This window comes from Coccomyxa subellipsoidea, assembly GCF_000258705.1.
Source record: "Coccomyxa subellipsoidea C-169, whole genome shotgun sequence".
NCBI lineage: Eukaryota > Viridiplantae > Chlorophyta > Trebouxiophyceae > Coccomyxaceae > Coccomyxa > Coccomyxa subellipsoidea.
Genome location: NW_005178038.1, coordinates 873,426 through 901,358, shown reverse-complemented (window position 1 = coordinate 901,358; position 27,933 = coordinate 873,426). Strand labels below are relative to the sequence as shown.

General features: G+C 52.2%; 7 protein-coding genes across 7 annotated transcripts; 4 read left to right on the top strand and 3 right to left on the bottom strand.

Annotated features, from left to right (window-relative positions):
* Window positions 1–1,037: 1,037 nt before the first annotated feature.
* On the bottom strand, window positions 1,038–5,977 carry COCSUDRAFT_46851 (hypothetical protein; the record flags this gene model as incomplete). Its single annotated transcript, XM_005649038.1, has 12 exons — window positions 1,038–1,468; window positions 1,687–1,922; window positions 2,155–2,434; window positions 2,738–2,927; window positions 3,123–3,219; window positions 3,444–3,634; window positions 3,983–4,101; window positions 4,314–4,468; window positions 4,769–4,870; window positions 5,040–5,197; window positions 5,409–5,546; window positions 5,783–5,977. The coding sequence occupies 12 exons, from the start codon at window positions 5,975–5,977 to the stop codon at window positions 1,395–1,397; spliced, it is 1,935 nt and encodes a 644-aa protein (XP_005649095.1). The 3' UTR covers window positions 1,038–1,394.
* Window positions 5,978–6,595: 618 nt separating this feature from the next.
* Window positions 6,596–9,610, top strand: COCSUDRAFT_40915 (glycoside hydrolase; the record flags this gene model as incomplete). Its single annotated transcript, XM_005649037.1, has 8 exons — window positions 6,596–6,626; window positions 7,112–7,238; window positions 7,340–7,486; window positions 7,610–7,735; window positions 7,939–8,123; window positions 8,440–8,698; window positions 9,047–9,140; window positions 9,470–9,610. The coding sequence occupies 8 exons, from the start codon at window positions 6,596–6,598 to the stop codon at window positions 9,608–9,610; spliced, it is 1,110 nt and encodes a 369-aa protein (XP_005649094.1).
* A 984-nt stretch (window positions 9,611–10,594) lies between these two features.
* COCSUDRAFT_32746 (hypothetical protein) lies at window positions 10,595–13,050 on the bottom strand. The gene is made up of 8 exons (XM_005649036.1): window positions 12,833–13,050; window positions 12,574–12,731; window positions 12,287–12,474; window positions 12,000–12,127; window positions 11,687–11,825; window positions 11,345–11,528; window positions 10,958–11,094; window positions 10,595–10,742 (listed from the first exon to the last, which is right to left on the bottom strand). Exons 2-8 carry the CDS (start codon window positions 12,713–12,715, stop codon window positions 10,650–10,652), a joined length of 1,011 nt encoding a protein of 336 aa, XP_005649093.1. The 5' UTR covers window positions 12,716–12,731; window positions 12,833–13,050; the 3' UTR covers window positions 10,595–10,649.
* A 129-nt stretch (window positions 13,051–13,179) lies between these two features.
* Window positions 13,180–15,835, top strand: COCSUDRAFT_52989 (xylose isomerase domain-containing protein). The gene is made up of 8 exons (XM_005649035.1): window positions 13,180–13,439; window positions 13,927–14,012; window positions 14,104–14,187; window positions 14,293–14,406; window positions 14,546–14,638; window positions 14,813–14,934; window positions 15,099–15,275; window positions 15,506–15,835. The coding sequence occupies exons 1-8, from the start codon at window positions 13,202–13,204 to the stop codon at window positions 15,615–15,617; spliced, it is 1,026 nt and encodes a 341-aa protein (XP_005649092.1). The 5' UTR covers window positions 13,180–13,201; the 3' UTR covers window positions 15,618–15,835.
* A 601-nt stretch (window positions 15,836–16,436) lies between these two features.
* Window positions 16,437–21,840, top strand: COCSUDRAFT_65409 (cysteine proteinase; the record flags this gene model as incomplete). Its single annotated transcript, XM_005649034.1, has 12 exons — window positions 16,437–16,466; window positions 16,815–16,958; window positions 17,070–17,162; window positions 17,278–17,363; window positions 17,668–17,930; window positions 18,367–18,545; window positions 18,868–19,111; window positions 19,410–19,487; window positions 19,810–19,958; window positions 20,280–20,397; window positions 20,665–20,794; window positions 21,154–21,840. The coding sequence occupies 12 exons, from the start codon at window positions 16,437–16,439 to the stop codon at window positions 21,284–21,286; spliced, it is 1,647 nt and encodes a 548-aa protein (XP_005649091.1). The 3' UTR covers window positions 21,287–21,840.
* Window positions 21,841–22,279: 439 nt separating this feature from the next.
* COCSUDRAFT_46847 (hypothetical protein) lies at window positions 22,280–25,123 on the top strand (the record flags this gene model as incomplete). The annotated part of the gene is made up of 7 exons (XM_005649033.1): window positions 22,280–22,568; window positions 22,719–22,838; window positions 23,086–23,503; window positions 23,697–23,843; window positions 24,171–24,350; window positions 24,611–24,818; window positions 24,924–25,123. The coding sequence occupies exons 2-7, from the start codon at window positions 22,720–22,722 to the stop codon at window positions 25,121–25,123; spliced, it is 1,272 nt and encodes a 423-aa protein (XP_005649090.1). The 5' UTR covers window positions 22,280–22,568; window position 22,719.
* Window positions 25,124–25,252: 129 nt separating this feature from the next.
* On the bottom strand, window positions 25,253–27,903 carry COCSUDRAFT_52988 (hypothetical protein). The gene is made up of 7 exons (XM_005649032.1): window positions 27,727–27,903; window positions 27,507–27,602; window positions 27,228–27,400; window positions 26,908–27,128; window positions 26,653–26,758; window positions 26,362–26,518; window positions 25,253–26,204 (listed from the first exon to the last, which is right to left on the bottom strand). Exons 2-7 carry the CDS (start codon window positions 27,581–27,583, stop codon window positions 26,129–26,131), a joined length of 810 nt encoding a protein of 269 aa, XP_005649089.1. The 5' UTR covers window positions 27,584–27,602; window positions 27,727–27,903; the 3' UTR covers window positions 25,253–26,128.
* Window positions 27,904–27,933: the final 30 nt, after the last annotated feature.

Genomic DNA, 27,933 nt, shown 5'->3' with positions numbered 1-27,933 from the left:
GCTAATACACACTGCGTGGCAGGTATCAAATTGGCACCGATCGGCTTTAAACGTGCGTCCAATCCTGCATTACAAGCAAACATATATTAGTGCTCAACGCACATGATCAGAAAGGTTGTACAAAATTGAGCATGCTTGCGCAGGCGAGTTTGGGACAACGTTGGCCCTCGCGGATGACCTGTCGTGGCTGCGGGACTTCACCTCCTGGGTCAACAACATCTCGCCTGCCAATGACGGCCTGCACGCCCCAGTCACCTCGTTCTTCTACTGGTGATGCTCTATAAGTTCCCATGCGGACTCCTCTCATCATGCATGCAGAACGCTGAGTCTGTGACCCAGCTGAGAGTAATGCTTGCCATCTGTGAGAGCATGCTTGCCCTCTCCACCTTGAACCAGCCCGATGGCGATTCGCAACTGGGCAATGCTTCCAAATTGCAAGGCTAGACAAGAGAGTGGGAAGCAATATCACTCTTCGCAGTGTTGCTGCTTTGGATGTGTATGGATGTGTCTGGCTTTTGAATGTATGCTGTGTTGCAGGAGTTGGAACGCAAACTCAGGAGACACCGGCGGCCTGGTGGATGACTCGTGGTTGACCATACAGTGGCCAAAAGTCGACTTCCTGACTGTGACCCCCAACAGAGTGTCCAGCTCCAATTCTGTTGCGCCCGGCGGCTGGGGCCTCACACCCTGGTACCTGCAATGATTGCAATCTGCCACCCATTTCGACCTCCCAGTGTTTAAATGGAAGGATGCGGATGCATGCAGACCGCCGAAAACTCAAGACTGAACAGTACTGTCAAGATTAGTCGTCATGGGGTTTGAGCAGATAAAGGCGTTCTCATCGATCCTCGCTATTCTTTACAAGCAGAGTAGGTCTGGCGGCATGCGGAGGATATCCACATCTGCCAGACCTTGAAGTATACGTGTGCCACAGTCAAATGGATATTTCTAAATGTTATGCATCGGTATTCTAGAATACCTGCTTGGCATTAATTCGTGTCAGCAATGACAGCCATTCCTGCTATCTTGCTTGACTAACAATGTCAGCAGCTTCCATGTTTCTCGCAAGGTGGATCAGGTGGACTGATGATGGTGATGGGCTATAGCTAGGGCCATTCATTCTGAACAAGTATCAAATTGAATGTCATGGGCCTGGACTCCTACAAATCATCAACGATAAAATATTCACTCAAATGCGTTATATCTGGGTCTGTCATTGCAATGTTCATCCTCAAGCTGCAAATGATCGGCAGACAGGCCCTGCAAATTGTGCAGGCTAAGCAACCATGACTAATACCAAATATTTGAGAATCAACCAAAACGCAATCTCCATACGATTATTGCCATCGTCAGAATGCACAGCGCCCACAGTTGACAGGGCACGAAGTCCTCTACTATCTTGACGATTCCAACAGTTCTCCACTATCACTGCTCGGCCCAAAGAAGTCTGGACCCTCCATAAGAGCCACTGCACGGCGCACAAAGCATTCTCTTAGTTATCCGCAGGAGTGCCACAACTTTTGATGCCACAATTCATCCTTCACATGACCCATTTGAGGTTATGCGCTGCCTCCTCCAAGCTGCTGCTCACTGGACCGCACACCACACAAGCCATTTCCACTTGTATAAGCATATGAACTGCCGGCAGGCCCCATCACAAAGCTAGATCAGCTGTGGACATCGCACCTGTTGCATCCTCTGGCACCTGGGCGAACTCCAGCAGCAGGATTTCATTGCTGCCAGCGCGCAGCAGCGGCCCGGGCACATAGATGCGCATCTGGGGGCCCAGCAGGGGCCAGTACCAGCCCAGGTTGAAGCCATTCACCCACAGCAGCCCCTTGCCCCACCCCCTCATGTCCGCCCATGTGTCCGGCGGATGGCCCAACCCGCTGATGTCACTCTCCTGCACGCTGAAATTGCCCCTGCATGGCAGCACATGCGGGGATCATTGCATCTGAGAAGTGTACTACTCACCCAGGAAGATCACAGCAGCCACCCTAGACGACACCAGCAGGTACCCTTCTGTTGGTGGTCCCACTGTTCCTGCCGCTACTGACCTCGTGTTGGTAAAATGGTAAAAAAATCATGGCAGATGGCATTCTGGTGTTGAGGACCTCAAGCAAGCGTGATGCTGGAGTGAGGCGGCAGGCGCACCTGAGTATGACTGGGCCGTCAGAAGGGCCGCCCGTTGTGGGCCATGCCCTGCACTCCTTGTCAGCCTCCTTCCCGTGCAGCCCTCTGTCTGCATCTACACTATCCAAACTGACCGTGGACCCTTTAACTGCATGCTGCGATGTGTTTGGGAGCCCATCATGCAGGCCTCCATTGGGACTCCTGGCAGATGCGTGGGCGCTGTCTGTGCTCTTGATGAGGGCCCGGGTGGGAGGCTCGCTCAGGGGAATGGGGAACACACGCCAGTGATACAGCACCTTGCCTGCGCCCAGCACAGCTGTAATTTACAATTGCAAAGACAACAGCTGCGATGTCTCCTAATACCTGGCAATCCTCAGGGATGTGGCATTATCTTCCTTGGTCCCCTAGCCACAAAAGTCTGCCTCGCAGCTCATAGCCACAAAGATGCATTGTGCGGGGTTCAAGCTGTGATCATAGCTGTACATGAGCTGCTACAGAAAGAGGCTAGGTCCCATCATTTTCTTTCTGTCTCTAATACGTCCATGGTGAAGGGCAAGAATGTCTTGAGTTGATGCAAGGGGGGAGAAGTCAGCAGCCAGCGCACCATTGAGCTGTATATTGGGATAGGCAATGCCCTTGGGGTCCCAGTCGCAGCCGCCACTGTTGCGGCCCATGGCATGCACGACGATGTCTAGCACGGTGACATCACTCAGAAATATGAGCACCTCTGGCAGTCGCACTGTCCGCGGGCAGCTCCTCTCAAGCGTGGCCACCACCTTGCCATCCAGCATCACCTGCCAACAAATAGACAGGAATGAGCTGCAAAATCAGGCCCAAGCTATACTCTTTCTGAGGTGGACATTGGCATTTCAGCGCTACTTGGACTTTTTTTGCTTTCTGCATAGCAGGATTGGCATGCGCTTCAGTCAAGGGGCATGCCTTCTGGATGTGCAACCCACAGACAAGGCTGCGGAAGTCAAGAGCCTCACCTGGGCATAGTCATGGACAGGCTCTCCAAGGTCCAGCACGCCCCCTCCAATCAGCGCCCCCACAGCCAGAATCGTGCGGTACACAATCACCCCATGCCTGGTCACATAGATCCACCAATCACAGCATGTACACAGCACATAGAGCAGGAAGCACGCGGGCCAGCACTGCCTTGCAAGTCCGTATAATCAATGCCCGTATTCCGCTAATGGAAATCTAAACCTAGGCAGGCATGCGTTTCTGCATTTTCTGCCGCTGAACACTTTCGTAATTTGATTTCCAAATCAGGCCAGGAATTTAAAGGCGGAGGGAACGGTGCGTACGGCTGGCCGTAGGCTTCCATGGGAGCCGGCTTAAAGGCAGGGATGCCGTCGCCGGGTGCCAGCAGCGGCAGTGACTCCATCAGAGCGGCCCGCTCTGAAAGATGCACCGGCCCGAACGCGCGCGCCGGCGGCAGCGGCGGTTCCTCGGGTAGCGCGTTGCCGGTGTGGTTCGCGATCGCCTCGCGAATCATCTGAAATAGGCATCAAATAGATACCTTAAATGTCGGCATGATACCGCCGGGATGGCAAGATTAGCCTGTCTGGTGGAGCTGGTAATTCAGATATTTGCCTGACACAGGCAGATTTGTGTTGATTACGGAATGGATCAACAAATCTTCTAAAGCGCACGACGGCATCAAAGCAAGACAAATTAAAACCAAGCCTCCTTCGTCAAACTAAGTCATTCCTAATTGGCGCAATATGGAGGGGTGGCACTGTGTGAAGGCCTTCCATGACCAAATGCTGTGCAGGGTGCCAGGAAATAATCAAGACAAGGCATTAGCGGCTTTGCAGCCGGCGGAGGAGGTAAAATACAGTACCAGGAACTTGTTTGGGCCGCCGATGCCTGGCTGGCCGCTGCCGCCGGCTTCGCTGATGGGGGCGTCATAGTCATATGATGTCAGCTGGGGCAGAAACACCCCATTCTCACCACCGGACCCTGCATCGCACCCCAGACAAAGCACATCAGTGAACACCAGACGGCACCTTATTCCAAGGTAGTGCTCTTCAAGAGTGATCAGTGCTATACAACAGCATGAACACAAATGAGGAGCTCTTCACCCTGCTCCAACGTATCCCTGGAGGATGTTGGGTGCTAGGTGATGTGAATACTCTTTCAATGGTGAAGCTTGCCCAGAAAATATCACGCACCTGCCCAGAAGCCCCAGTTGGAGCCGCCGTGTGCCATGTAGAAGTTGACAGAGCCGCTGCCATTGCCGTACCGCAGGATGGTCTTGAGGGAGGCGACCAAATCATCCGCGCTAGTGTTGGCCATCTTCTCCCCAAAGTGCGTGATCCACCCAGTGCTGCATGTGAGTGCAATGCGGTAAGGTACAAACTAAAAATATTTAGTGATTTGCGTTACCTGATGTTCCTGCCAGGAGGCAAGGTGCGTCTGCAGACAAGGTGCAGGCAAAGGCTGCCACGTATCCTGCCCCTTGTGGGACTCGTCAGATCCAAGCAGGACCCAAGCAACCGTGGGCACACAGCGTTGTACTTGAAGTCATCCCAGGCCTTTCATGCATCCAGAAATACGAAATCTAGCAAAATGACACAACCATGTTGTTGCACAGTAGACAGTGTGTAGATAGGCAGCAGGCCCGCACTAGAACTCGCTGCAGAAGGGCGGGGACATTCCAGGGGCGTTCATGGCCGCCTGTGCCTTGAACGCCTGCGCTGCATCAGCGGCCGGCCCAAAGTCCACCACACTGCACCACATAGTCCTTTTTCATTGTTAGTCTTCCAAAGAGTCCATAAACTGATCTGACTGCGCCCCAGAGGCTGCATTCACAAGCCTCAGAGTGCTGTAACACCCATGCGTGCGCCCAAGTGGCGACAAGTTTCCTGCTGGATGAGCTCCAGTGCTCAATGACTCACGTGTACAGCTCATCCCCTGGCAGGGACCCCGCTTCGGCCAGGCTTGGGGGATCTGTTGTGTAAAAGATGACGTCATCCCCAAGCGCTGCCTTGGCTATGCGCAACAGGTGCCGGATGTAGCCAGCGTCGCTGCCGCAGTAGCCGTACTCATTCTCCACCTGCGCCAGTATTGGCTTGCTCTCAGTGACTAAGCCATTAGCTGGACCTGCACTACCGCAAATCTTACAGGCTGGAAAGTGAAGCACGAAGTAGCCATGAGTTTGCTTCGCTTTTGTCAAGACTCTCTGCCGTGTACTGTACTGTAATCATCAAAGAGGGCAACTCTTGCATTTGCCGAATACCGACATGCAAGCTAGGGTGATATCATACCTGCACCATCAGAATGGGTCCGCCATTCTTGTAGAGGAAGGGCGCTATTCTGGGCAGGAGCACGTTCCACCACCCCTCAGCCAGCCTCAAGAAGCGAGCATCTGTGGAGCGCAGCTGCAGCTTGCCGCCTCCAGCCACCTGCATCCGATCATTCTATCTATGAGACAAGTTCCACACATGCACTTCCATCTGAGCACACATGGGGCATGAAGCTTTTGCACCTAAAATCCCAACATGTGGGTGGTGCCAACAAGCACTGCTGACTCGTCTTGCATGTCGTTGTGCTGTCAACACCCAAAATAAGATGTGAGCAGGAGTGGCAGAAATCTTCAGAGGCTGTGCCTGGAAAATCATGCAAGGAGGAGGGCACTCACCCCAGGGAAGCCCAGCCACCAAGGCAAGCCACCAAAGTCCCACTCGCCACAGATGTAGGGCCCGGCGCGAAGCAAGACATTCAGCCCCAGATCAGCCGCCACTTGCAAAAAGCCAGTGAGGTCCGCGTATCCTTCCCAGTTGTATTTCCCCGGGCTGGGCTCGTGCAAATTCCAGGGCACATATGTCTGCACCATTTTCGCTGCTGTCACAGATCTGCTCTTGAGGACCTGCTGCTAGGGATCGTGATGTCAAACCATGTGGGAATGCAATGTTGCTCATGTGTTGCTTTGATGCAGGCTCACCTGGATTGTGTTGAGGCCCAGGGCCTGAGCTCGAAGCAGGCGGTCGCGCCAGTAGGCAGGATGTATTCTGTAGTAGTGGAAGCTGCACCCAAAGAGTGTGGACGTGAGAATATAATCTATAAAAGGATTAAAGCACGCTTGTATGTGTTGGGTTGTTCTTTACCTGCCGGAGATCACTTGGATTGCTTTGCCATCCTTCAGGAACGTGTTGTTCCCTATGACGAATGTCCGATCGTCATGGGTTGCTATTTCAACCCTCACTGCTTCATTAAAAGGCAATAGAACTCCCGCAAATGCAACTAGCAGAAGCCTGCAGATCGAGACTGGCATCTCCCGGTTGACAGTGTAGTCTCAGAGCCCACTATGAGGGTGTAAACCTCCTTTGATCATATCTGTATTCGATTGCCGCTACCAACCACCAGGAGCAACATTTGAGCAAAACAGTTTACCATGGAAGTCCAAAGTTGATCACCAAGATTGATACTTGCGTTGCTCTCGTCAGCGTGCAAAATGCCCCCTTTGTCAAATTTGGACTTCAAATGTGTACAGAGTCACTGCTTGTCGAGGTTAAGAACAATTTCATCGTGAATACATCATGCATCATGCTGAGATGACGCAACTTCTGGATAGGTTCCAATTGCTGCTTTTGAAGCAATGGAAGAAGGAGGAGGAAGAAGGAAAGGTTGTCTTGATCTTCTGGAAGAATATTTTGCATCAACATTTGTCGGTATCAGGGGGTTACCGCAACAGGCTTCTGGTCTTCTTTGTCGCACTGATCTCACATTCAACCTGGTGTATCTTACTAGAGTTCCGCTGCTATTACGAAATCTGCCCTTGCCTAGAATCTCATGGTTACCACACGGTCTCAATTATCACCTGAGAAGTCGCGAGCAAAGGATGAGAGTCGAAAATTCCTGATCGGCACCGCCATCTCAGGCGCGCTCTGCTTCAGACGGACCAGCTAAATGCACAGAGTCCCGGCTACCAGAAGATCTTAGTTACTGAATACATTTGTGGATGCCGCAGTGTACCAGAATTCTGGGGATATCAACTCCCAGTGGGACCATTTCGTTGGTCGTCGGTGGTTCTATGACACCCTGCCCACCATTAGCAATGGCGACACGATCGGCAAATCTTGTGACTTCTGGAACAGGTGCCGTATTTGCAGCGCTGACCAATCCAATGGGCAATGTGCAGCCCCTGCCTACATTAGAAATCATGCACAGGATCGAGTGAGGACCCTCAATGGTGCAGGTTTGAGGAGGACCTTGCCCTTGCGCGTGACATCGGTAGCAATTCTTTTCGATTCTCCATCGAGTGGAGCAAGCTTGAGCCTAGGCAAGGGGAGATCGACCGGCAGTCCGTTGCGCGCTACCATCAGATCATCAGCTGCATCAAAAGGTGAGGCATATTTGTTATGATCAATTGCAGGCATCTTGGCGGGCTCACTTGGGTGGCATGGGTGTGACATTACAATCATGTGCGTCTTACTGTGTGCATTAGTAAAGTACATGTGTCTTTCAGGAATGGATTGGAGCCGTTGGCAACGCTGCACCATTTTGTGCATCCCCAGTGGTTTGAGGAACTGGGGGCTTTCGAGAAGGAGGAGAACGTCGGCCTTTTCTTGGACTACGTTCGCCTGGCTTACAAGTGAGACACACCTGCCCAGTCCTCACCCATGTACAGCCCTTCAAGGCCCCTCAGATTTGACACACAATCTTTACAGGACATGCCTGCTTGTTGAGATGCTGCATGCCTTTCTTGAACTTTCCATAGCTTGAAGGTCAGCTCATCGCCATTGCAATAAGTGCAAAGTGCCTGAGCGAGGATGGCTGCTGCCTGATCAAATGCAGGGAGTTTGGCCCAGCTATTACTCATTGGTGCACCTTCAACGAGCCAGGGGTGTACACCTTCTCGGGGTACTGCATGGGCAGCTTCCCTCCCGGCAAGCACTTCCACTTTGGGCTGGCCGGCCGCGTGCTCAAGAACCTCATGATCTGCCACACCGAGGCCTACAAGCTCATCAAGAGCATGCCAGGTGTGCTTTTGTGCTGTCCCTGCCCTGGCTTTCATAAAAGTCCCCGGTCGCCCATTTTAGCTCTCGGAGGACATTTAAATCAAAATGGCATGCATCTTAACCGTTATCCTTGCGCTGCTGATTGGCTACAGATTCACCCTCACGGAAGGCCTGTTTTACGCACCCGTCCTCTCATTCACCTGTTTGAAATGTGAAATAGTACCGATCCCCATGCAGCAGCTGGACCTCTTTCAAGGGCTCTGATTGGGGCCAGCCGGCGCAATATCCTGTATTGTGTACAACACTGGAGAGGATATATTTCATATCTTATGCACAGGCGGCGAGGCGGCGCAGGTGGGCATAGTGCACAACTACATGCCGTTCGAGGCGCGAGCGGGCAAGTGGTGGCTGCTGATCTGGTGGAACCGCGCGCTGGCAGCGCTGTGCAACCACACCTGGGGCAACGACACCATCCTGGACTTCCTGGGCACCGGGCAGCTCAACTGGCGGCCCCTGGGCCCCATCGGCCGCGTCAGCTACTCCTGCCCAGATGGCCGGCCGCCTCTCGACTGGGTCGGCCTCAATTACTACTCCAGGTGCCACATCCTCCCCTCCTTTTGCTTCAAGCTTTGCATTTGCTTTGCAACTCATATCCCTGGATTACCTGCCTAGCTGATGTGTAAAGTGCAATCTGCTGGACAAATTGCGCTGGACGCTGTGAAACAGACATGTTAAAAGAACATGCAGACTGATGCCTGCCGCATTCGCCCATTTTCTTGTTCACAAAATGAGCTTGGCCAGCATACCATAGAGTGTCCCATCGTTCAGTGAGGAGAATGAGGTGCATAGGTCCATGGAATCTGGCTTGATAAACAGGGCCAGCCTGCGCATGGGCTGCCAAAACACAAGAAAGTAGGTATGCTGACAAAGGGCGTGTCGTGCAGGGTGGTGCTTGATTGGAAGCTGACACCGACGGTGTATGCGTATGAGAAGGAGAGCGACCTCCACCAGTCCATACACCCAGAGGGCTTCTATGATGTGCGCACCAACTCCCAACATCCGCATTCTCCATCTTAAACTGCTTGGCACTTTCCAGCAAATTAATTTTTTCCTTATGGGAGAGCGGATCGGATCGAGTGCAGCTGGCTTCCTTGCTGTCTGGGAGTGCTCTTTCTGGATGACAAGCCTAGATTATATCACTGCGAGTGCACAGAAGAATCCAACAGAGATTGGAAATGGAGTTGTTGAGACAGAAATATAAGATCCCAAATTACTTTTGTTACCCTTGGATGGGCAGCCCCGCATCCACAGAGCTGGGTGCAAGAGAGGTTTGAGAGGTGACTCACCAGGTGTGAGTCATGATGCAGGCCATGCGGAAATTTGCGCGCCTGAAGCGGCCGGTGTACATCACAGAAACGGGCATCGCCGACAAGTCGGACAAGCTCAGGGCGGAGTGGGGTGAGGCTTACTTCAGGGCGGTGAGCTATTCTTCAGCCTTCACCCAATAAAGGGTGATCAAAATCTGAATAAATTGAATCTTCACACAATTTGGTAAATTTGAAATTTCTGAAATGGTGTCAGGTTCCTAGAAACCAAAAGGCACGAGGGTCTGTTGGAACTTGAGACAAAGATATTGAAACACGTCCTCTTATTTTATGAGATGGCAGTGGTTGCTGTGGGAAACACGGCAAGAGGCATGGTGAAGTGTAGGGCTGTGTGTGCAGGTTGAGCATGCTGTGGCAGATGGCTATGATGTGCGCGGGCTGCTGTACTGGACTCTCTTAGACAATTTTGAGGTGAGCCAGCACTGTTAACCAGTCGTTCTTGCCTTGTGGTGGTTACGAAAGCGAGCAGTTCATACTCAAGCTGTCACTTCACTTATGCCTCGTGTGCCTTGCACAGTGGGCGTTCGGATGGGCACCGCGTTTTGGTCTTTTTGAGTGGGAACACACATCACCGAGTCAGGTACAGACACTGTCCCTTCTACAGACGCCAGAGAATGCACCACAACTGCAGACACTTGACACTCCACATGCATGCATTGTGATCATGACACCGGCCTGCTATCTGCCCTGTGAAAGGCTGAGAGAACTCTGGCTTGCATGGCTGTGCACAGAAGAGGACAGAGCGAGAGAGCACCAGGACCACGATACGGCGGTTGTTCAGAGAGCTCCCGGCAAAGGTTGAGGAGATGTGGGCAGATGGGTGGAAGCATTCTGTCAGGGCTTCCACATACAGCCAAGATGGGGCTCCACAGCCCAGCGGCCAGCTTGCCACAGCGCTGTGATTCTTACATGCCTGATCAGGGCACAGTGCGTGCTGGTGCATGCATGCGTTGTAGATTCAGCATTGCTTTGTTGTCCCAGAAAAGAATCGTGAGAGAGCCAGAATACTTCACAATATGGTGAGGGTGTGCAGAGGTTGTGGTGAGTGGCATAGGCGTGAGGCATTGTCGCCCAATCGCACGCGCTTGTCGGAGGATCTCGGGTTCTGCTTTGATTTTACAGAACAGTGATGTGACAGAACAGTGGGCAGCTTGATCAGTTCTCAGTATCCGCTCTTCTTGTCCACAATGTTGTACAGCGGCTGCCCCTGGATGTACTTGTCCAGGATCCCCAAGAATTGGTCCAACGCCTCAAACTACAGCAGCACACCCTTCCGTCAGCCATTCATTTTTGGTTATTCTCTGCTTGAAGTAACCCACTCTCTCCTGGGTTTTCCAGTGCCATCACAAATGCAATCCTTGGGCACGAGATCATGGTTCTGCTCGCAGAATCCCGCCATGAAATCACTTGCAAAGCATCATCCAGGGTGTAGTTTGAAAGCAGATCAACACAAGAATGTGAGAAGCACACCTGGAACTCTGCAGTACGGTCTGCGCAGTGTGGGGACAGGAGGACATTGTCCAACTCATACAGGGGGCTATCCTCGGGCAAAGGCTCGACCTCAGTCACATCCAAGGCTGCACCCTTTATCCTCTTCTCCTGCAGCGCTGCACCAGCACAAACAAGTGAAGCTCCACAGGCAGGAGATGCATGGCCCTCTTAGAGCATTGCATGCATGCGGGCTGGCTGTATGACAGTTTTGAATGCCCAACTCCATGCTCATATCTGTGACAGCAAGGCAAGCTCTGGGTACCGGGTTGCCTGTCAGTCTCTATCTGAGCATCACATCAAGCATGCTGACCTTCCAATTCAGGCGCATTTAAATACCCCTGATTGCATGCAACTGAAGGGACGTACCTTTGATGAGGGCTGCCTCTTCCAAGGTTTTGCCGCGGCCCACATTGATAAGGACCCCATTGGGTCGCATGCATTTTATTGCCGCAGCATTCACAAAGTGGTGCGTGCTTGGCGTGTAGGGAAGCGCCATAACCACGTAGTCACTGTCTGCCATCAGCTCATTCAGCCTGTCTGGCTTGTACACCTGAAACATGCAAAAATGAGTTGGATTAATTGTCAGCATTTCCCGGTGCGGACCATGCAATATGCCCCTTGCCGTATGCAGGAGGCTTGGAAGCGTCTGCTGCAGCGCAAGCAACAGCCATTCGGTGGGTATGGAGTTTGAATAAATGCAAGGAACACCTTAAGGCCTTCGTCCCGTTCCTGCTCTGACAGCTGGTCTCCCCTCCGAAGCGCAATGATGTTCATTTTGAAAGCGCGTGCTATCCTGGCTGCTGCCTGCCCAATGTCACCGTATCCGACAACTCCCAGTGTCTTTCCCCTGCGGCAGCAAGCAGTTTTGAAATATTTTCGTAGAACAGATATGATAGAAGAGCAGATCCCTGACCTCACCTCACAATGAGGGCTGCATAGTGTAGATTTTCTGGTGGCAGACGATAATCGCGGATTCTCCATGGAGACATATATGCACAATTGAAGTCATGGCGGCACACACCTGAGCTCCTCCACATCAAAGGGCTTCCATTGCCTGGCCTTCTGCTGAGCTCTAAGCCGGGGGAGGTCTTTGGCGAACCAATTGCACGCTGTCAAGGTGTACTCGGCCAGAGAGTGACTGAAATTGCCCTGCACATTCCAATACACCATATGGGAAAAGGATTATTTTGCGCTTCGATACTTATTGGCCCATCAAACTCCACAGTTTTGAAGCACGATGTATTCTCGTGAACAGACATTATTTGATCCTTGAAGATTGCAAGATGAGTGCTTGCAGTTTGGTCACACCTTGGCATTTGTGAGGGTGACAGGACCTTCCACCAGGTCTGGGAACAGAATGTGCTCGACACCCGCTGCTGTGGAGTGGAGCCACTCCAGATTGGGCAGGTGCGGCCAGAGCGTCTGCAGGTTCCTCTTTACAGGCGCCCCGCAGTTCAGCAGCACATTGACGCTCTGCCAGTCGCTCTCAGAAAGGGCTGCATTGGAAAGAAGCTGGTCATCAACTGAAAGAGGGCCAGATGTGTACAAGCTTTGCCTGTATGTGGGATGCATGCAGAAGAGAGCAAAAGTCTTACATGAAAGGTCCTCGTACGTCCTGCCGACACCGACAATTTTGGCGTCTTCAGGTAGCTTCTTGAGGACTTCTAGCTCTGGCGCATCGGGGGAATGGAGGACTAGAATACGGGCTTTGGGTGCCTGGCTGGCCTCTACTGTCATCGCGTGGCAGCGGTTCCTGTGAAATCATATTAATGGCATGCCTTCTCTCAATGAGATTAATCAGGTCGGCCCATGATCTACGACAGATCAAGACGGTTATGAGGGGCTCTTTGTCACCTGTAAGAGCACTTCTGCGCTGCTGGTCTGCAATTGTTGAATTCTTTGAGCTTTATAGCACCTGACTGATGCGTATTTATGCACTTGACACGAACCTGTCTGTTCACAAGCATGGATCTAGATCTGCGACGGTAGCTGCGAACCGACGTGCGGATGCCGCAGAACTATCAATCACCATACGAAGAGAATGCAAAGGCCGCAGTTGACCAAACTTTAGGACCATCAACTTTCGTGAATACTGCCAGCACGCGCAAAAAGCGTGTTCTAAATTAGCTAATATCACTAATGTTGCCAGAGTGGCTCTAAATTCAGAGACCTCGTCTGTCAGCCTGAGCATCGCAGATATTTACTCCATCAAAACTGGTCATAATGTCTGCTTTGAAGTGCCCACTCCTCAACAAATACCCTCTGACCAGACCTTCTCTAGGCAAGCCAAAGTGTGGTGCTGTATCCACCAGGGCTGCTTCACAGGTCGTCAACGCAGCTGCTGTACTGCCGAAAAATCTGATAGGTATCCATTCAGGCGTTTTTGTCGGCGACTGGAGACCAGAGGATGCTGAACGTGCAGTGAAGGGCGCGAAGGAAGCCGGCTTTGATCTGATCGAATGTGCGCATGCATCTTGGGGAGCAGTGGCAGGGATTGTCTTGTTGTTTCATACACCACATTGTATTGACGCCTTTGGCTCTCTGAAACTTCAAATCGTCATTTGATCGACCTTTGAATCCTTCAGGCCTTCACATTTGGCATGTGCCATCTTGGGATCGTACCTCTTCAGTACTGTTTGATTGGCATCTCATGAAAACTGCTAGAATTATTTTAAGCACCCGAGGGTAATATAGTGTCCAATATTCATGTATCAAAGAAACGGGTGCCCGATCTTGGAGATGGGTTCACCTTCCTCCCACCTTCTTGAGGTGGCGATGCCTTCTGTTGGTAGCAACGTCTATTCAGCAACTGGGAATGCTGTATCTATCCTTGTTGCAAGTGGCATGGAGAAACTCCCATGCATGTGACGACTGTTCAGTCTCCCCTTGTCTGTAGAGGAAATATCTATTTGAGACTATCTCAACGTTCTGCGTTGGCTGCCTCGCAGTGAACCTGTCTGTGCCAGAGGAGGTGGATGCAGATCTCACGAAGAAGGTCCTCCGAGACTATGAGCTTCAAGCCTCGGGCTCATTGGCGAGTGGTGTCAGCGCGCCTTTCCGTCCCGTGCCTGCTGTCAATGCAAGGTTGTCCTGCAGGCTGGACTCTAAATTTCTGTGTTGTGCAGGGGCTCTCCAGGGCAACAGACATCTCCAGCAGTGACACTGAGATCAGGAGAAATGGGATCAAGCTGCTGTCAAATGCTCTGAAGGTACATTTTCCATGCTGCTTTTGCCGCCTTCCCTATTTCTCAGTCCATGCGGAAAGTGTTCCGAAAAATACCTCTCAGCATGTGTGGAAAATGTGCTGAGCGCAGGCCCTGAATGTGGTGGGTGGCAAGTACTTCATTGGGGTGAATTTCGGAGCCATGGACAAATACAGGGAACCGCTGACAGCTGAGCAATGGAAGCACTGCGTTGCTTCTCTGAAGGTACTGGCATCCCTCCTCAGCAGCTTGCAAACTAAAGAAATATGTGTGTGCAGACCCTTTCGGTGTTGTTGGGTAGTTTTTGTTCTAACAGACCGAGCGCACCTATTTCTCAATGGTGCAAGAACTTGCTGGTGTGCAGGAAGTGGCGTCAGAGGCAGCAGACTATGGGATTGAGTACGGGCTGGAGGTGGTCAACAGATATGAGACCAACATCCTCAACACCGCCCAGCAGGTCAGCTCCGCATCCTCAGATTATGAACAACTCGCAGCTGCACACTTTCGTGCCATTTACACTGTACAGCTACCCTCACACAGCATCAGAGCCTGATGCCCAGACAGGGGGCCCTGGCATGGTAAGCAGTTCCTGTCTTCTGCAGCCTTGAACGTTCCCTGTTGTGGTGCCCAGGCAAAGGAGCTGGTAGGGGACATTGGCCTGGACAATGTCACAATCCACCTGGACACGTACCACATGAACATTGAGGAGAACAGCATGGAGCAGGCGATTCAGGCGGCAGGCAACAAGCTTGGGTGTGCCTGCCTTGACCTGTCTCTTCCTATTCCTTGTGTTGGTTGATGTACTATGTCTCACTGTCACTCGCTGTCTCTCTCTTGGCTGCACAAGAAGGCACTGCAATTTTGTCAATTTTGTCCAAATGTTTCTAGAATGGTGTCATCATGATGGTGGTGGTTAGGTACATCCACATTGGCGAGTCCCATCGGGGATACTTGGGCACCGGGTCTGTGGATTTCACTGGGCTGTTCAGGGGGCTGGCTGCCAGCGGTTACACAGGGCCGCTCACCTTTGAGAGCTTCTCCTCTGCAGTCGTCAGCCCATCCCTGTCCAACACACTCTGTGTATGGCGCGACCTGTGAGCTCCTGCCCCCCTTTCTGCACTCCTTTGCACCCAACTATATACTGCATCACAATTGCCTTTGTACCTGCAAATAGGTGATGATGGTCAGGCCTCATGGCATGATAAAATCCTATTTTGGCACCTTTGAGGTGGTCAAATGCAGCCAAGATTTCAAAGCGGTATGTGGAAAGTAAAAACAGTTGCTCATGAGCAGCGTGGCTCTGACTTTTGTCTTTTTGCTCCAGGTGGGATGATCCCGATGACTTGGCTGTCAAGGCGCATGGCTTTATTGAAAGCAACTGGGCAGCAGCCTACCAACTTTACAGCCGGCCAAAGGCGTGGTCCAAGCCTGTCTAGGGTAATGTGGTACTTCCTTTCTAGTGGTCCTGTGCCAATGCGTCCATGTCAGGCACTTGAAACTTGAGATGCGCACTTTGCCACGAATTGAGAGGTTGCTTGTTCGTTCTTGCGGGAGGTTTGTTCCTGCATTTGAAAGCTGCCTTTGTGGTCGCCAAAAGCTGCCTTCTTATGTGGAGTCCCCCATTAAGTCGATAGTATGTAACTTGGTCGTCATGAGGGCCTCAGGCTAGGCTATCAAGTATATACAGAGTGATCATGATAGCTATTGTATGATGGATTGTAGAATGCATCCAACGCCGCATTCAATCACCTGGCTTCGGCAGAATACGTTCGCCATGCATAGTGGCAAGCCTCTACCAATGCTGCATCATGCAGCTCGGCCGCAGCGGCCGGCCGGCCGCCGCATGCGCACTGCGCATGGCATGTAATCCGAATCGCATGGATCCAGACGTGATGCATCGTAGGAATGTGTCAACGTCAGCCAGCATTTGCTGCCAAGAAAGACGATGTCAACAGGACAACAATCAATAGTATTTCCCACCTTGGCCTCACGCACCTCTGGACTTTGAGCCGAAGGAACGCTTGAAGCCGAAGGAGCGGATATATGCTATATAGCAGAGGTAATGGGGTAGAGCGTTGATGACCATCAGCTTGATCACATGAACCACATGCCCGATCTTTTCGTCTGCGTCGGACAGTGGTGAGAAGACAGAAAGAAACGATATCTTTAAAGCTCTGCGATATCAAGCTATTTCAATTCACGGGGCAACCAAGTAGACTGCAATTTAGTGCCGTTTTGGTTGTGGCTTTGCTAGCATGGGAAAGCGACCACAAGTCGGGTCGCTGGTGATCTGGCCAGCAGCTGTCTTTCTGTTAGCAGCAGTGCAATTTTCTAGTGGAGTGACAGCACGGAGAACAGGACTCAGTCTCCAATCTTACACGGACCCTCCAGCACCTCCAACCTTCCCATCAAGCTTTGAGGTGAGCATCAGGGAGCGATCTCGTGTGGCTTATCCTCCTAATTGTCAGCAGAGATGTGAATGTACGCAATTGTTACAATTCTTTGTTAGATGTGTTCCTGAATTGTATTGTTTTGAAAGAGTTGGTTGCTGTGCAAGGCAAACTGGCTCCAGCTTGCCAAGCATATTCTGCGCACATCGATCTTTACTATGCTTTGTTGATCTATTGTGATAGGTGGTTTACAACTTCTCGCTGCCCTACGAGAAGACCGTCCAGAAGGATGGCTTGGTGTACCCCGTGGTGTTCTGGAGGGATGCTGAGCGCGGAGTGTCGCGAATGGACACCTTTGGAGGCAGGAACATCCTCATCAGCACCAAGGTGCGCAGCAACTGATTATTTCTGGTGCAGTTACATCTTTAGCAGTGCCACACCTCTTCAATGCTGTGTTATTGATGAGGGATCATGTCTAAGGTCCATGTGTTGGTGCAGGACAAGGAAATCGAGATCATGCCGCGGCTGCAGAAGCTCATCTGCAAGGTCAACAAGCCCGATGCTGACGACGAGTCTCTGGTGGATGCGCCGGTATGCCAACGGACCCCCTGTTCTACATTCTCGTTCAACCGAGCATGTGCAAGCTGTGTAGTCCTTTGCAGGATTGGCACATGGATCTTGCATATAAGCAATGCTTCTGATGCAGGTACTTCCTGATGTGTCAAGTTGGGACTACAATGGGACCGTGGAGTTGCGTGGGCAGCAGGCGCACCTCTGGGTGTACGAGAAGAGGTGGGCTGCACCCCTTCAACCCTTGTAATTGGATATCTTCAAATCCAGTCATCCTCTCTACCTCACCTGTTCCTTTTTATATCGGCTAAAAACAATCCTCAGGTCAGGAACTGCTTACCACTTTGCATGTGACGCACAAAACGTGCTTTCGACCTGAAGATCTGGCTCTTTCTGTGTAATCCAGTCTCAGCCCTGTTCGCTTGGCTTGTGCCCACAGAGGCTGGGAATCAAAGCCTCTCGACGTCAGAGGAACCGAATACCCCAACAAAACCCGACGTCAGAATTGTGTGCATGTGCTGCGCAGCCACGGCGCCAAGGTGACGGTGTACAAATTCTACGTGGCCGAGGACGGCGCGCCGATGCGGCTGCACATGGACGGAAACGACATGTTTAGCGGCGCGCATTTCGACGAGTACATCGCAGACTACGAGTACCTCAAGGCCGGCCCGGTGGACGCCGCTATATTTGAGCCGCCCGCCATCTGCGACGGGCAGCAGGAGCAAAGCCTCGCGCATCCGCCCTCGTTCCCTCTCAGGATGGCTGCCCTGCTGCCTTCTGTCCGCATCGGTGCGGCCGCCTCACTCTACACTTCAAGTTTCATGGTCCCCCCAGGATGCGTGTCAGGAGTGAGCTTCTGATAGTGCCCTGTGGATCGCGCTTTGAATTTGAGAGGGGGCTTTTAATGTTGCGCTATTGATGGCAATGTGAATCGCTGTGTCTGCTTTGATTCTGGTCTTGACGTCATGTGCCAATCTGCCAGGACGCCAATGGCATCGCGGTCGCGCATGGGAGGCACTGTCTTGAGCAGTTGCCATTTCTCTTATGTGGCGTGAGCACAGTGAGTCTTGCTGCTTAAATGAGGCATTGCTGGTTTCGCTGCGCCAGAGGGTAGGAACGAGCTACATGGCAAGACTGCGGCAATTAAGCATTTGTTCCTTTCAGTGATATCATTGCACGGCCTTGAGTAATTGCAAGGAGCCAATATCGGATGCTTGTGCAACAGAGGGTGGAGATGAGCTGTATGACGAGTTTGCGGCGGCGCACGGCCGGAGGCACGGGTCCGCGGCCGAGTACGAGCACCGCCGGGGCGTGTTCCACAGCAACCGCCTGTACGTGGACACACACAATTCAGCCCAGCGCAACTACTCCCTCGCACTCAACCGCTATGCTGACTGGTCCCAGGTGCCTCCCCTGCTGCAGCTGCTACCAATCTGCCTCTTCATTCTCATCACCATAAGTTTGACGGCACTGGTAAAGCCAATCCCTGGATTGAGCGTTACATGGCGGTGCAAAGCGTCCTGTCCAATTGTCTCAGAGGTCAGCGCTCTTCACATCGTCGTGCTAGCGTCTGTCTAGACAGACAGACGAATCAGCATTCATAATATTGAAGGAATTATGGATTCAGTCATCATGGACACACTCATTTGAATCTGGGTTGCTGTTTGGGGTAATCAGATTCTGACTATTTGGCTCCTTTGGCTTCACTGGCGGATGCTGCGCGCAGGAGGAGTTTGAGGCGGTGATGCTGCCGAGGCATGGGGCGGCCGGGGGCCTGGTGGCACGCAGGCGCGGCGCAGATTCCGGAGAGCTGCCGTACGAGCGCCTGGCGCCTGCCTGGCGGGTTCCCCGGGGCGTCGACTGGCGGGGCACCGGCGCTGATGGCGTTGTGAAGGACCAGGCCACCTGCGGCTCCTGCTGGGCCTTTGGCGCTACTGCTGCACTGCAGGGCGCCTACTGGGCCGCCACAGGTGACCGTTCATGTACTGGCATTGACTACTAAGAATGATGTTGGAGAGTTATTGAGCTCAGGGCTGCCCTGTTACTTTCCCTTGCTCAAAGACTGGGCAGGACTGGTTCAATCACAAAGCTTGCCTTCAAGGTTTTCTCTGTGGTATTAGAATCACTACAACATCCCAAATGCGGGAGAGGCAGTGGTTTATTGAGTAGGTATAGACTGTGCTTTCGAAAAAGAATAATCTGATTGCCCATGGAAATGAGCACTATGAAAAGAGCACAGCAGCGAGGATTTTGTTCTGTGGTGTGCAGGCAAGGCGACGAGCTTCAGCGAGCAGCAGCTGATGGACTGCTCCTGGAAATTTGGCGCAAACCACGCCTGCGATGGAGGTGAGTTGTCCTGCGCACACCATGTCTCATAGCATGAGTGGCAGCAAGGCCATGGCAGAAACCCTTCTGCTATGGGGGTGTCGTATACTGTATATAAGTAGTTTGCTAAGTAATGCTCACATCATGGTCGCTAGATATCTTCTGCGTCCAGCACTGCTACATCAGTGAGGCTCAAGAGGCTCTCTTTAGAGCTTAATCCTACACAGGCAAACCCTCTCATCATGTCCACTGAGTCATGAACAGTATCATGCTTCGTTACAGGTGTTATATCTCACTCCTTACATGGAGCGTTTTCAGCAAGCCTGGGAAATTCTTGTTTCAGGTGATTATGACAACGCCATCGACTATCTGGTCAACGTGGGAGGTATTGCCAAGGAGAAGGACTACGAGTACCTGGGCCAGGATGACTTCTGTGGCAACCCCTTCATGGCCGACACCAAGAGACCCAGCTCCTCCCTCGTCAAAGTCAAGGTGTGCTGACGCAGTCTAGCCCTGCCTTCAATACAGCTCCGTCTCTCCTAAGGAAGAGATGCTATTTTTTGGCCCTCTTTCTCCTAATTTAGCAATTATTGGTGCGGAAGCATAGTCGTTCTTGGGGGCGTAGGGTTCTGACCCTGGGGTACTTACAACCCTCGTTCTTTCATTTTCAATACAACCTTGTGACTTTCACCTCATGCCCATCCTGGTCCAGGAGCTGTCATATAGTTTTCTAGCTTCTCAAGCAGCGCAGAACTGCTTGAGATATCTACTGGCAATATACTTACTGTCCTTGAATTGACTCTGCTGCGGCAGGGGTACTCGTATGTGCCGCCCCATGATGACGAGGCACTGATGGAGGCTGTCTACTCCCGAGGCACCATCGCTGTTTCCCTCGACGCCTCCCAGCCCACCTTCCGCTTCTACGCCTCAGGTGCAGAGCCCCTTGCAACCTGTAAACCATGCAACATTGCCAGCTCTCCAGGGATTGCGTGACTCAATGTTGAAATGTCCACCCCTGGGAGGGCAACCTGGTTAAACCTGCCAGCCGCCATTCTTGCATGTGCATGGCAGATCAGAGCTACCAGAAGCTGACTATGACAACAGACACTTTGTCGATGGAGCGTCTGTTGCGTATTAAGCTGAGCGAGAAGGGAATGTAGCATTGAAATGAGCCAGATGCAAACTGGTGATATTGCAGGGACGTATGACGAGCCGAACTGCATGTGGAAGTCTGATGACCTGGACCATGCTGTGGCGCTGGTGGGCTATGGCACGGATGAGGCCGGCGTTGACTACTGGATCATCAAGAATTCCTGGTCCAACCACTGGTGCGCTCCTGTTGCCACTCTGTATGCGTTTGCTTCCAAAGAATGGCATGCGCTTGTGGGCTGGACTTTGCCCTAATCATGCTCACACCATAGACATGCACAGGACAAAGCAAAAAGAGACTAACGCCTGCCGACAATATAATCATGTCCCTCTGGAAGCAGAGATCCAGGGACACATGCAGGGTACGGTAATGCAAGGGTCTCCAGGAGGCCTTGCTTGAATATCAAATGCTCCTTGTCTACATCGTCGCTTTGCTCTGTGATCACTAACGGATCGTGTGATTCTTCTGCAGCACGATGATAACTGTGAGTGCATGTGCAAGGCCGTGACTGACTCTCTGTTGCTGGACGTGTTGCAGGGGAGACGGCGGCTTCATCAAGATTGCCCGAGGGCACCACGGCTGCGGCATCACCAGTGATCCCGTCTACGCGGTCTTTGACGGCAAGCACCGCTTCGAGCTGCCCCAGGACGAACCAGCGCCCAGCGCATAAATCGGGCGTATACAGCTGCGACCTCTGGCGCGCGCTGCATGGTCGACTGCTCCATTGCAGTCAGCTTTCCAGGATGTGAGGCTGCAGTGCTTGCACCAAGGGTGTTTTGCTGAGTACGCAGCGCAGCGCAGCGCTGCTGCAGGGGAGGGTTGAGCTGGTGGTGTGCACCGGCCCCTGGGTGAGGTGTGCCGCGCCAGCACTGTATTTTTTATTCTGTATTGATGAAGTGTGCTCTTCATGCAGCCTGGCTCAGGCGCATTGCCTGGGTGCAGTTCCAGGCATGCTTGCTGACAGAACATTCATTCTTGCTGAGGGTGAGAGGGAGTGGTATTGCCGTGGTGACCACGCAGATTTTCTTGCACTCATGACGCCTGACCCAAACCGGTCTCCTGACTCATTCTTGCGCTGGCATGAACAATGTCACAGCTAATGTGATGTGTTTGCCAAAGACAATGTCTGTTTGGAAATGAATGTGCCCTACAGTCATAAGAGTAGCCAGAATCATCTTGCCAGGAGCCTCCTGAGGACGATCCTAGTAATATCCAAGGACGTGTATGACACTGGTATTGATTGGGCAATGCACCATACCCAAACCATTCTGACTCCATTGGCCAGCCGGAGGCAGTGCCCAGGCCTGTGATAGCGCACACATCATGTGACGTGCATGATGACTGATCAGCCTGCAGGTCGATGAGATGTCTGACCGCGCATATGCATGCATGGAAGCTTTTGCATACTCTGTGCTGACATGACCATGGCAAGAAGTGCCACTTTTGCATTGAAGGCTCATGCTGGGGAAGGCTTTGCTATGCAAGTTGCAAGGAAGGAAGGAAAGATTATACATCAGTTGGTGGTGATCTGTCTTAATCATCTGCATCAGGGTTCTGCTTCTATAGCACCCTCTTGCCAAGGGAGATGATAAGTATGTACCCCATACCCTGGCTTACTACAATCTCATTTGGATCTGCAATCACAGAGCAATCATTGAGAAGAGAGCGATCGCGGTGCTTGCAAGGCGTCAACACAGGCGATGAAAAGTTTGTGACGTTAGCAACCTACTTCACTTTCGTGTCGGGCAGTGGAGCAGGCTGATCTTCAAAAACTGCGTTGAAGCCGGTAGAGAGTGGTTGTCGTACTTGTGCTCCTGCCTTCCGTGCGATCTCCTGCACAGACCATTGCTTCTCGAAATCAAACCTACCAAGTACAGGACGAGAGCGCCTCGATTTGGCTTCGATATTCCTGACACCAAGAGGAAGCTGCGGCGACGCGCGCGTTGAGAACGGTGTGTGCGCCCTCGTTTCCAGAAATGTTTCTTTCACAATCGAGATGTTTTTCCCCATAGAAGACTTCTCACAAGACATGAAGGTTTGGGAGAGACATCACGAAAGGGCTTTCGGAGCCAACGTATCTAACACTATCTGCAATCCTTCAGGATGGCGAAAACGTGGAGAACAGGCCCCTTGTCTAATTCCTCCACTTCCAAAGTGGTGCAACGGGCTGATTGCCTGGGAGCTCAGAAGGGAAATGCAGGGCTTGTGCAATTGCAAAGCAGGTGAGCCTCACTGTGAGTGGTGACGACAGCAGTACATCTATATGTGTCTTCTATCCATTCACGGATCAGGCTTGTTTTTGTGACCCAAATCTATCAATTACTCTAGCTAGTAATGCTTGTTTGCAGTGTATCATGCAGCCTCTCAGAAGCTGCAGGCTTGCTGGCGCAGCTTCCATCCTTGCTGTAAGCGGGTACAACTGTCAGTCTTCTCACCTGCTAAGCATTCTCTACTTTTTTTGGACCGCAGGCAGCCTCGCCAGGGGTTTAATCGGCCCAGTGCACTGCTTACAAGCTCTCCCCAGCAGCCTGCAGCCGTCCGGGGCTGCCCTGTGACGATAGATGCCAGCAGCGCAGGCAGCATCAACCTGCGCTTGAAGCTCTGCGCGCAGTGGAGCGATGTGGCCAAGGTCATTGACGACTTTGGCGACTCGCTGGGCGCCAGTAATGTGGCGTATGCCCTCTTCCGCCTGGGCTGCCTCTACTGCTTCATGTCGGTGCAGAGGAAGGAGGCCCTGGAGAGGTCTGGAATGCCGGAGGCTCTTTTGAAGAGAACTAGCGACAAGGTTGCCTCGTTCTGCGCCTCGGATGTCACCTTTGCGCTGGACGGCATGGCTCGGCTGAGGATGCAGCCGGAGACTCCCCTGCTGGATGCCCTCGCCGACAAGGTGCACCTCTCATTCACGGCCTGCCTGTCACATGCCACACAAAGTTCACCTGCATGTTGCCTGCAGAAGGCTCTTGTACTGCAGAATGGTGCCAAGATGGGAAAATCTGCACTGCCAGGAGAGCGACCACAGGTTCCATGAAGATTGTTCTTGGGGCAAACATGTGTTGATATGCTGGGTTGTGGGGTTGCAGGTGGCAGCAGAAGCAGCAAGCCTGCAGCCGTCGCAGGTGCCGCTGATACTGTGGGCGTTTGCAAGCCTGGGCTACTGCCCGGTGGTGGCGGTGCTGTCAGTGCTGGAGGCGCAGGTCAGGAGGTGCAGCACGCAGATAACGGCACAGGTGACCAGAAACCCAGCCTCAACGTCCAAATGGTTCTTGTTTTTGGCTCCTGGCAGCCATTCACAAGCCGCGATCAGAATGGTACACTGCAGTCAATGCAAAGAACGCTCCACTACTAACGCAAGTTCAACTGGGATTTGCATGAGCAGAGGAATGTTCTTTGTACCGCAACTGTATGATATCGGTTGCGGCGTGCTTGGAAGTGCCTGCATTGAAAATCCGAATTACGGCATGGTTGGGGTTCCTGTCTCATCGATGCAAAGCTCCATCACCGGAAGCTATTGGTGCAAGAGTCCATCACCTGATGTCTTGATTTGCTGCGCACAGGGTGTGTCCCTGGTGCTGTCGGCCTGTGCTGGGCTGAAGCACACACCGGAGCGGGGCACTCTGGCATGCCTGTCGGCCGCCATGCGCAGGAGCCTGGCCGCCTTCAAGCGCCAGGAGCTGGCCTCCTCCCTCGAGGCCTTCAAGGCCTTCAACTACCACCCCGGCAACGAGCTCCTCAAGGTACCTTCACCTCTCGGCAACCGCAGCATTGTCACCTCTTAAGCATGAAGGGATTGTGTCCACCTTATGGACTGCTGTGTTTCTGCCGCTTTCTTTCGAGCACAGTTGCCTGGCCCTGACACTTCGCTGGTGCCGTCAGCAACCTCTATCCACCCTGCTTCGTTGGAGCATAATTTCAAGCTCTTCAAGCTTTTCATTGCTTTGTTTGTGCCGTCTGTACAGGTCCAGAGCTCATGAATTTTGTGTGTGGGTGCGCATAGGCCATTGCAAGGCAGGCGGGGCTGACGCTGTCGCCAGCAGCGCTGCAGCCGGAGAGCAGGGAGGTGGCCAACAACGTGGTGGCCACCGGCGGCAGCTCCCGCGCAGCTTCCCCGCTGGCCGCCATCCGGGATCGCGGTGCGGCCGCGGCCGAGCGCTTCCTTGCGCGCCAGGCCAGCAGCGGCACACTCGCTGCTATCACTGCCAGAGGTACACCTGCTACTCGGTACATCTACGACATGCGCAAGTAAATTTTTTGCCCATCTCCTAAAATTGTTTGCCCATCTGTTGACTCCTTTGGTACTGCGGGTGCAGAGGTGCAGCGGAGGGCGGGTCAGGCAGTGCAGAGCATGAGGGAGGGGCTGAGTCAGGGACTGGGCTCAAGCGTGGACGACTGGATGTATGAGTTTGGCGAGCGCAAGAAGCCCGAGCTGCAGCCGTCTTTGCTGGCCGAGCGCCTCGATAGCTGGAGATTTGGCAAGGGCGGTGTCAGCGGGCCTCAAGTCAATGTATGACGCGTCTGAGCGCCTCGCAGAGTGTTGCGTGGTGTAGCCTGGTGAGGGAGGAGGGAATAAATGAAGAAGGTTTAAGAGCAGTGAGCAGTGTTTACGAGAGATTTGCTACCAAGGGCGTGGATGTTTGGTGTTTTATAATTGCAGCTAGTGTACACAAGAACAAGTGTGCCATCACGTAAGCCGGTGTTGCTTCCCTGGAGCGAGCAGCACTGTTTCTTTGTTTTTGTGGGAATGAAGTAGGAGCTGTCAGCAGCGTTGCAGTTGCACTTTGTACTTTTGGGCACCCTTGGTTGCCAAGCACACAGGGGATACTGGACACAGCTGATGTATTCAGCATCCTTTGGGTTCAGCGTTCTATGTGTCTGTCTGCGACCGCTTAGGTCAGTAAGGGATGCCTTCAAAGAATCAGGCACATCTGATGTGCACAGTATGGCGATGTGCTGATGTCCTCTTGCATTTTTGCAACAGGCATATTGCTGCGCCAAGTTTCAGGTAGTCAATGACTCGGCGTCTTAGGAGTCGCTGATGTCACATCTCGATTTTCTCTGCTTTGAGCAGCAGCAGGTGGGGACCTAAAACCTGCACTGCGTCTGATTCACAGGGATCCTTTGTTAGACCAGACTTACCCTTTTGCAAGTCGTTCCAGTTTAAAAAAGCTTCTTGCCAAGTCGGAAGGTTCACCCTTTTGTTTCAGAGTGGGAGCGCAAGAAACGGAAATAAAGATGGACTATCGATATTGTATATGAGAACGGGGCTTGTTGGTCAACGTGGACATGTGTAATCCATAACATGAGGCAACTGTAAGTGTGTTCTTCGCCAGGGCATCACAAAAGTACACGATGTCATTCTAAAAACAGGTGCATTAGAATCTTACCACAGAGCCTGAATTGTTCTAGCTTTGCCATCCATAGGCCCAATGGCATTGGGCCTGTTGCTTTGGTATGCCATCAACGACACTGTGAAAATTTATACTGGGGACTCCCAGGACTTTTGAAGATACTCTTGCTAAGCAGCAGTGCTGCCAATCAGCACCTCTGAAGTCTCGCCTTCAATAATAGAAAAGACGCTCTCAACTGTATACCTGCATTGACACAGCAAGTGCGCTACTCAAAGCAAGTAATGCCATGCAGTCCTCCCTTCACCTCATTCCCGTTAGCAACTTTATCTCTTCCAAAGTATCATGATGCCGGAGAAGAAAAGCTTCAGCAGAAGAAAGCTAGGAGCAGAATGTAACTTACCATGCTTTTTTAATGGTGAGACGAGTCCCTCGAAGCCTCTCAGTCCAAAGGGCACACTGCCTTTGAATAGCTGCAACGGACGCTGGAGGCAGCTGCTCTGGAGTGAGGATGCGCATGAGTGTTGTATGGATGATACTTGTCTGCTTCTTGGGGGCACCTGCATGCAGATGAGGAGTTGATCCTTGCTATGAAGGCCTTCAATGGCAGGTGTTAATCCAGAGGAGCTCTACATTAGTCATCGTCGAGTTAAAAGCCTCTGCACATACAGATGGTTAGCCATTGAAGGGACACCTGGATAGGCTGCCCTCAGAGACTGCCGTAGCTTTGTGATGTCCGCTCTCCGGTCAATGCTGCACAGCAGGAGCGTGCCGCTGTCAGCTAGCACTATACTACTCACCTGCACAAATGTGCAGCACCTCCTTGGTGAGAGCACACATTGATTGCAATCTTCCAGGCACCTGGCAATAATTGCATGCGCAGCACACCAGGTCTCGCATGCATAGTAAATTTTCAGCACAATAAGCTCGGTACAGGTCTACTACTCGCCTCCAAGTGCTCTAATGGCTGCATCTGCTGGACTATGGATGTCATGGCTGCCAGCTCTGAGGCAATCTCCTCATCTGTAGGCCCTCTCCTGTCAGTGATGGGCACTGCTGTGATGGCATCATCAGCTGCACTCATGGATGAAGGCCGCGGGTCATCTGGTCTCGACATGTGAAACACAGTGATGTGCAGCTTCTCCGGGGCGTTTACATACACCTGAGTGCCTGCAATGCCAGTGCAACGTCAAAGATGCACCGATGTGCCTGTATGTTTGCCAAGCATTTCATGCAAGCGGTTTATCAGACCCTGGTCTGTGAACTCACCAGCAGGCAGCAGGGCCTTGATGGCTTCAGTGACTTGCGATGCAGCCTGTACCACCTCTTGAGAATCTTGCAAAGGAAGGACGCACAGACGGACTGCACGCTCAGCCAGAGGTAATGGAAGCGACGTGTATGTCAGAGGCTTGCAAACCTCTGAAGAGGTATCATAGTTGGGCCTGCAAACAAGATATATAGCACACAGTGAGCACAAGAATATTTCGGGGTTTCCAACATTCAATTTATCATAGGATTTCATCTATCAGAGGCTCCTGCGATTGCTACCTGATGTCCCTGATGAAGGGGATGTTCAAGCCACTGTCCTCAAAATCGGTAGCCATTGCACTGTAGCAGCTTATCATGCCTTCCACCTGACAACAACTGTGACTGTGTCATAAGCAACATGCACTGATGATCATGAAAAACTTTCTGAAAGCTTCGTTCGGATGATGCCTGCGTTCCACAATTACAAACATTTTGATCGGTGTTAATTCTGACAATTTACCTCGTCAATCCACGCTTTGGAAGACATGATGACAGATTGATCTTGCCCTCAATCCATAGAAAATTTAAGGAACAACCTACTCCAGCATCGTGTGCAGACGATAGAGCACGTCCTGCGTAAGAAGCAAATATTCTGCCAAGGTAGTGGAAAATGCTGTCAACGCTAACTTGTTATTACTATCTGCCAACTTGCTGTCTCTGCATTGGA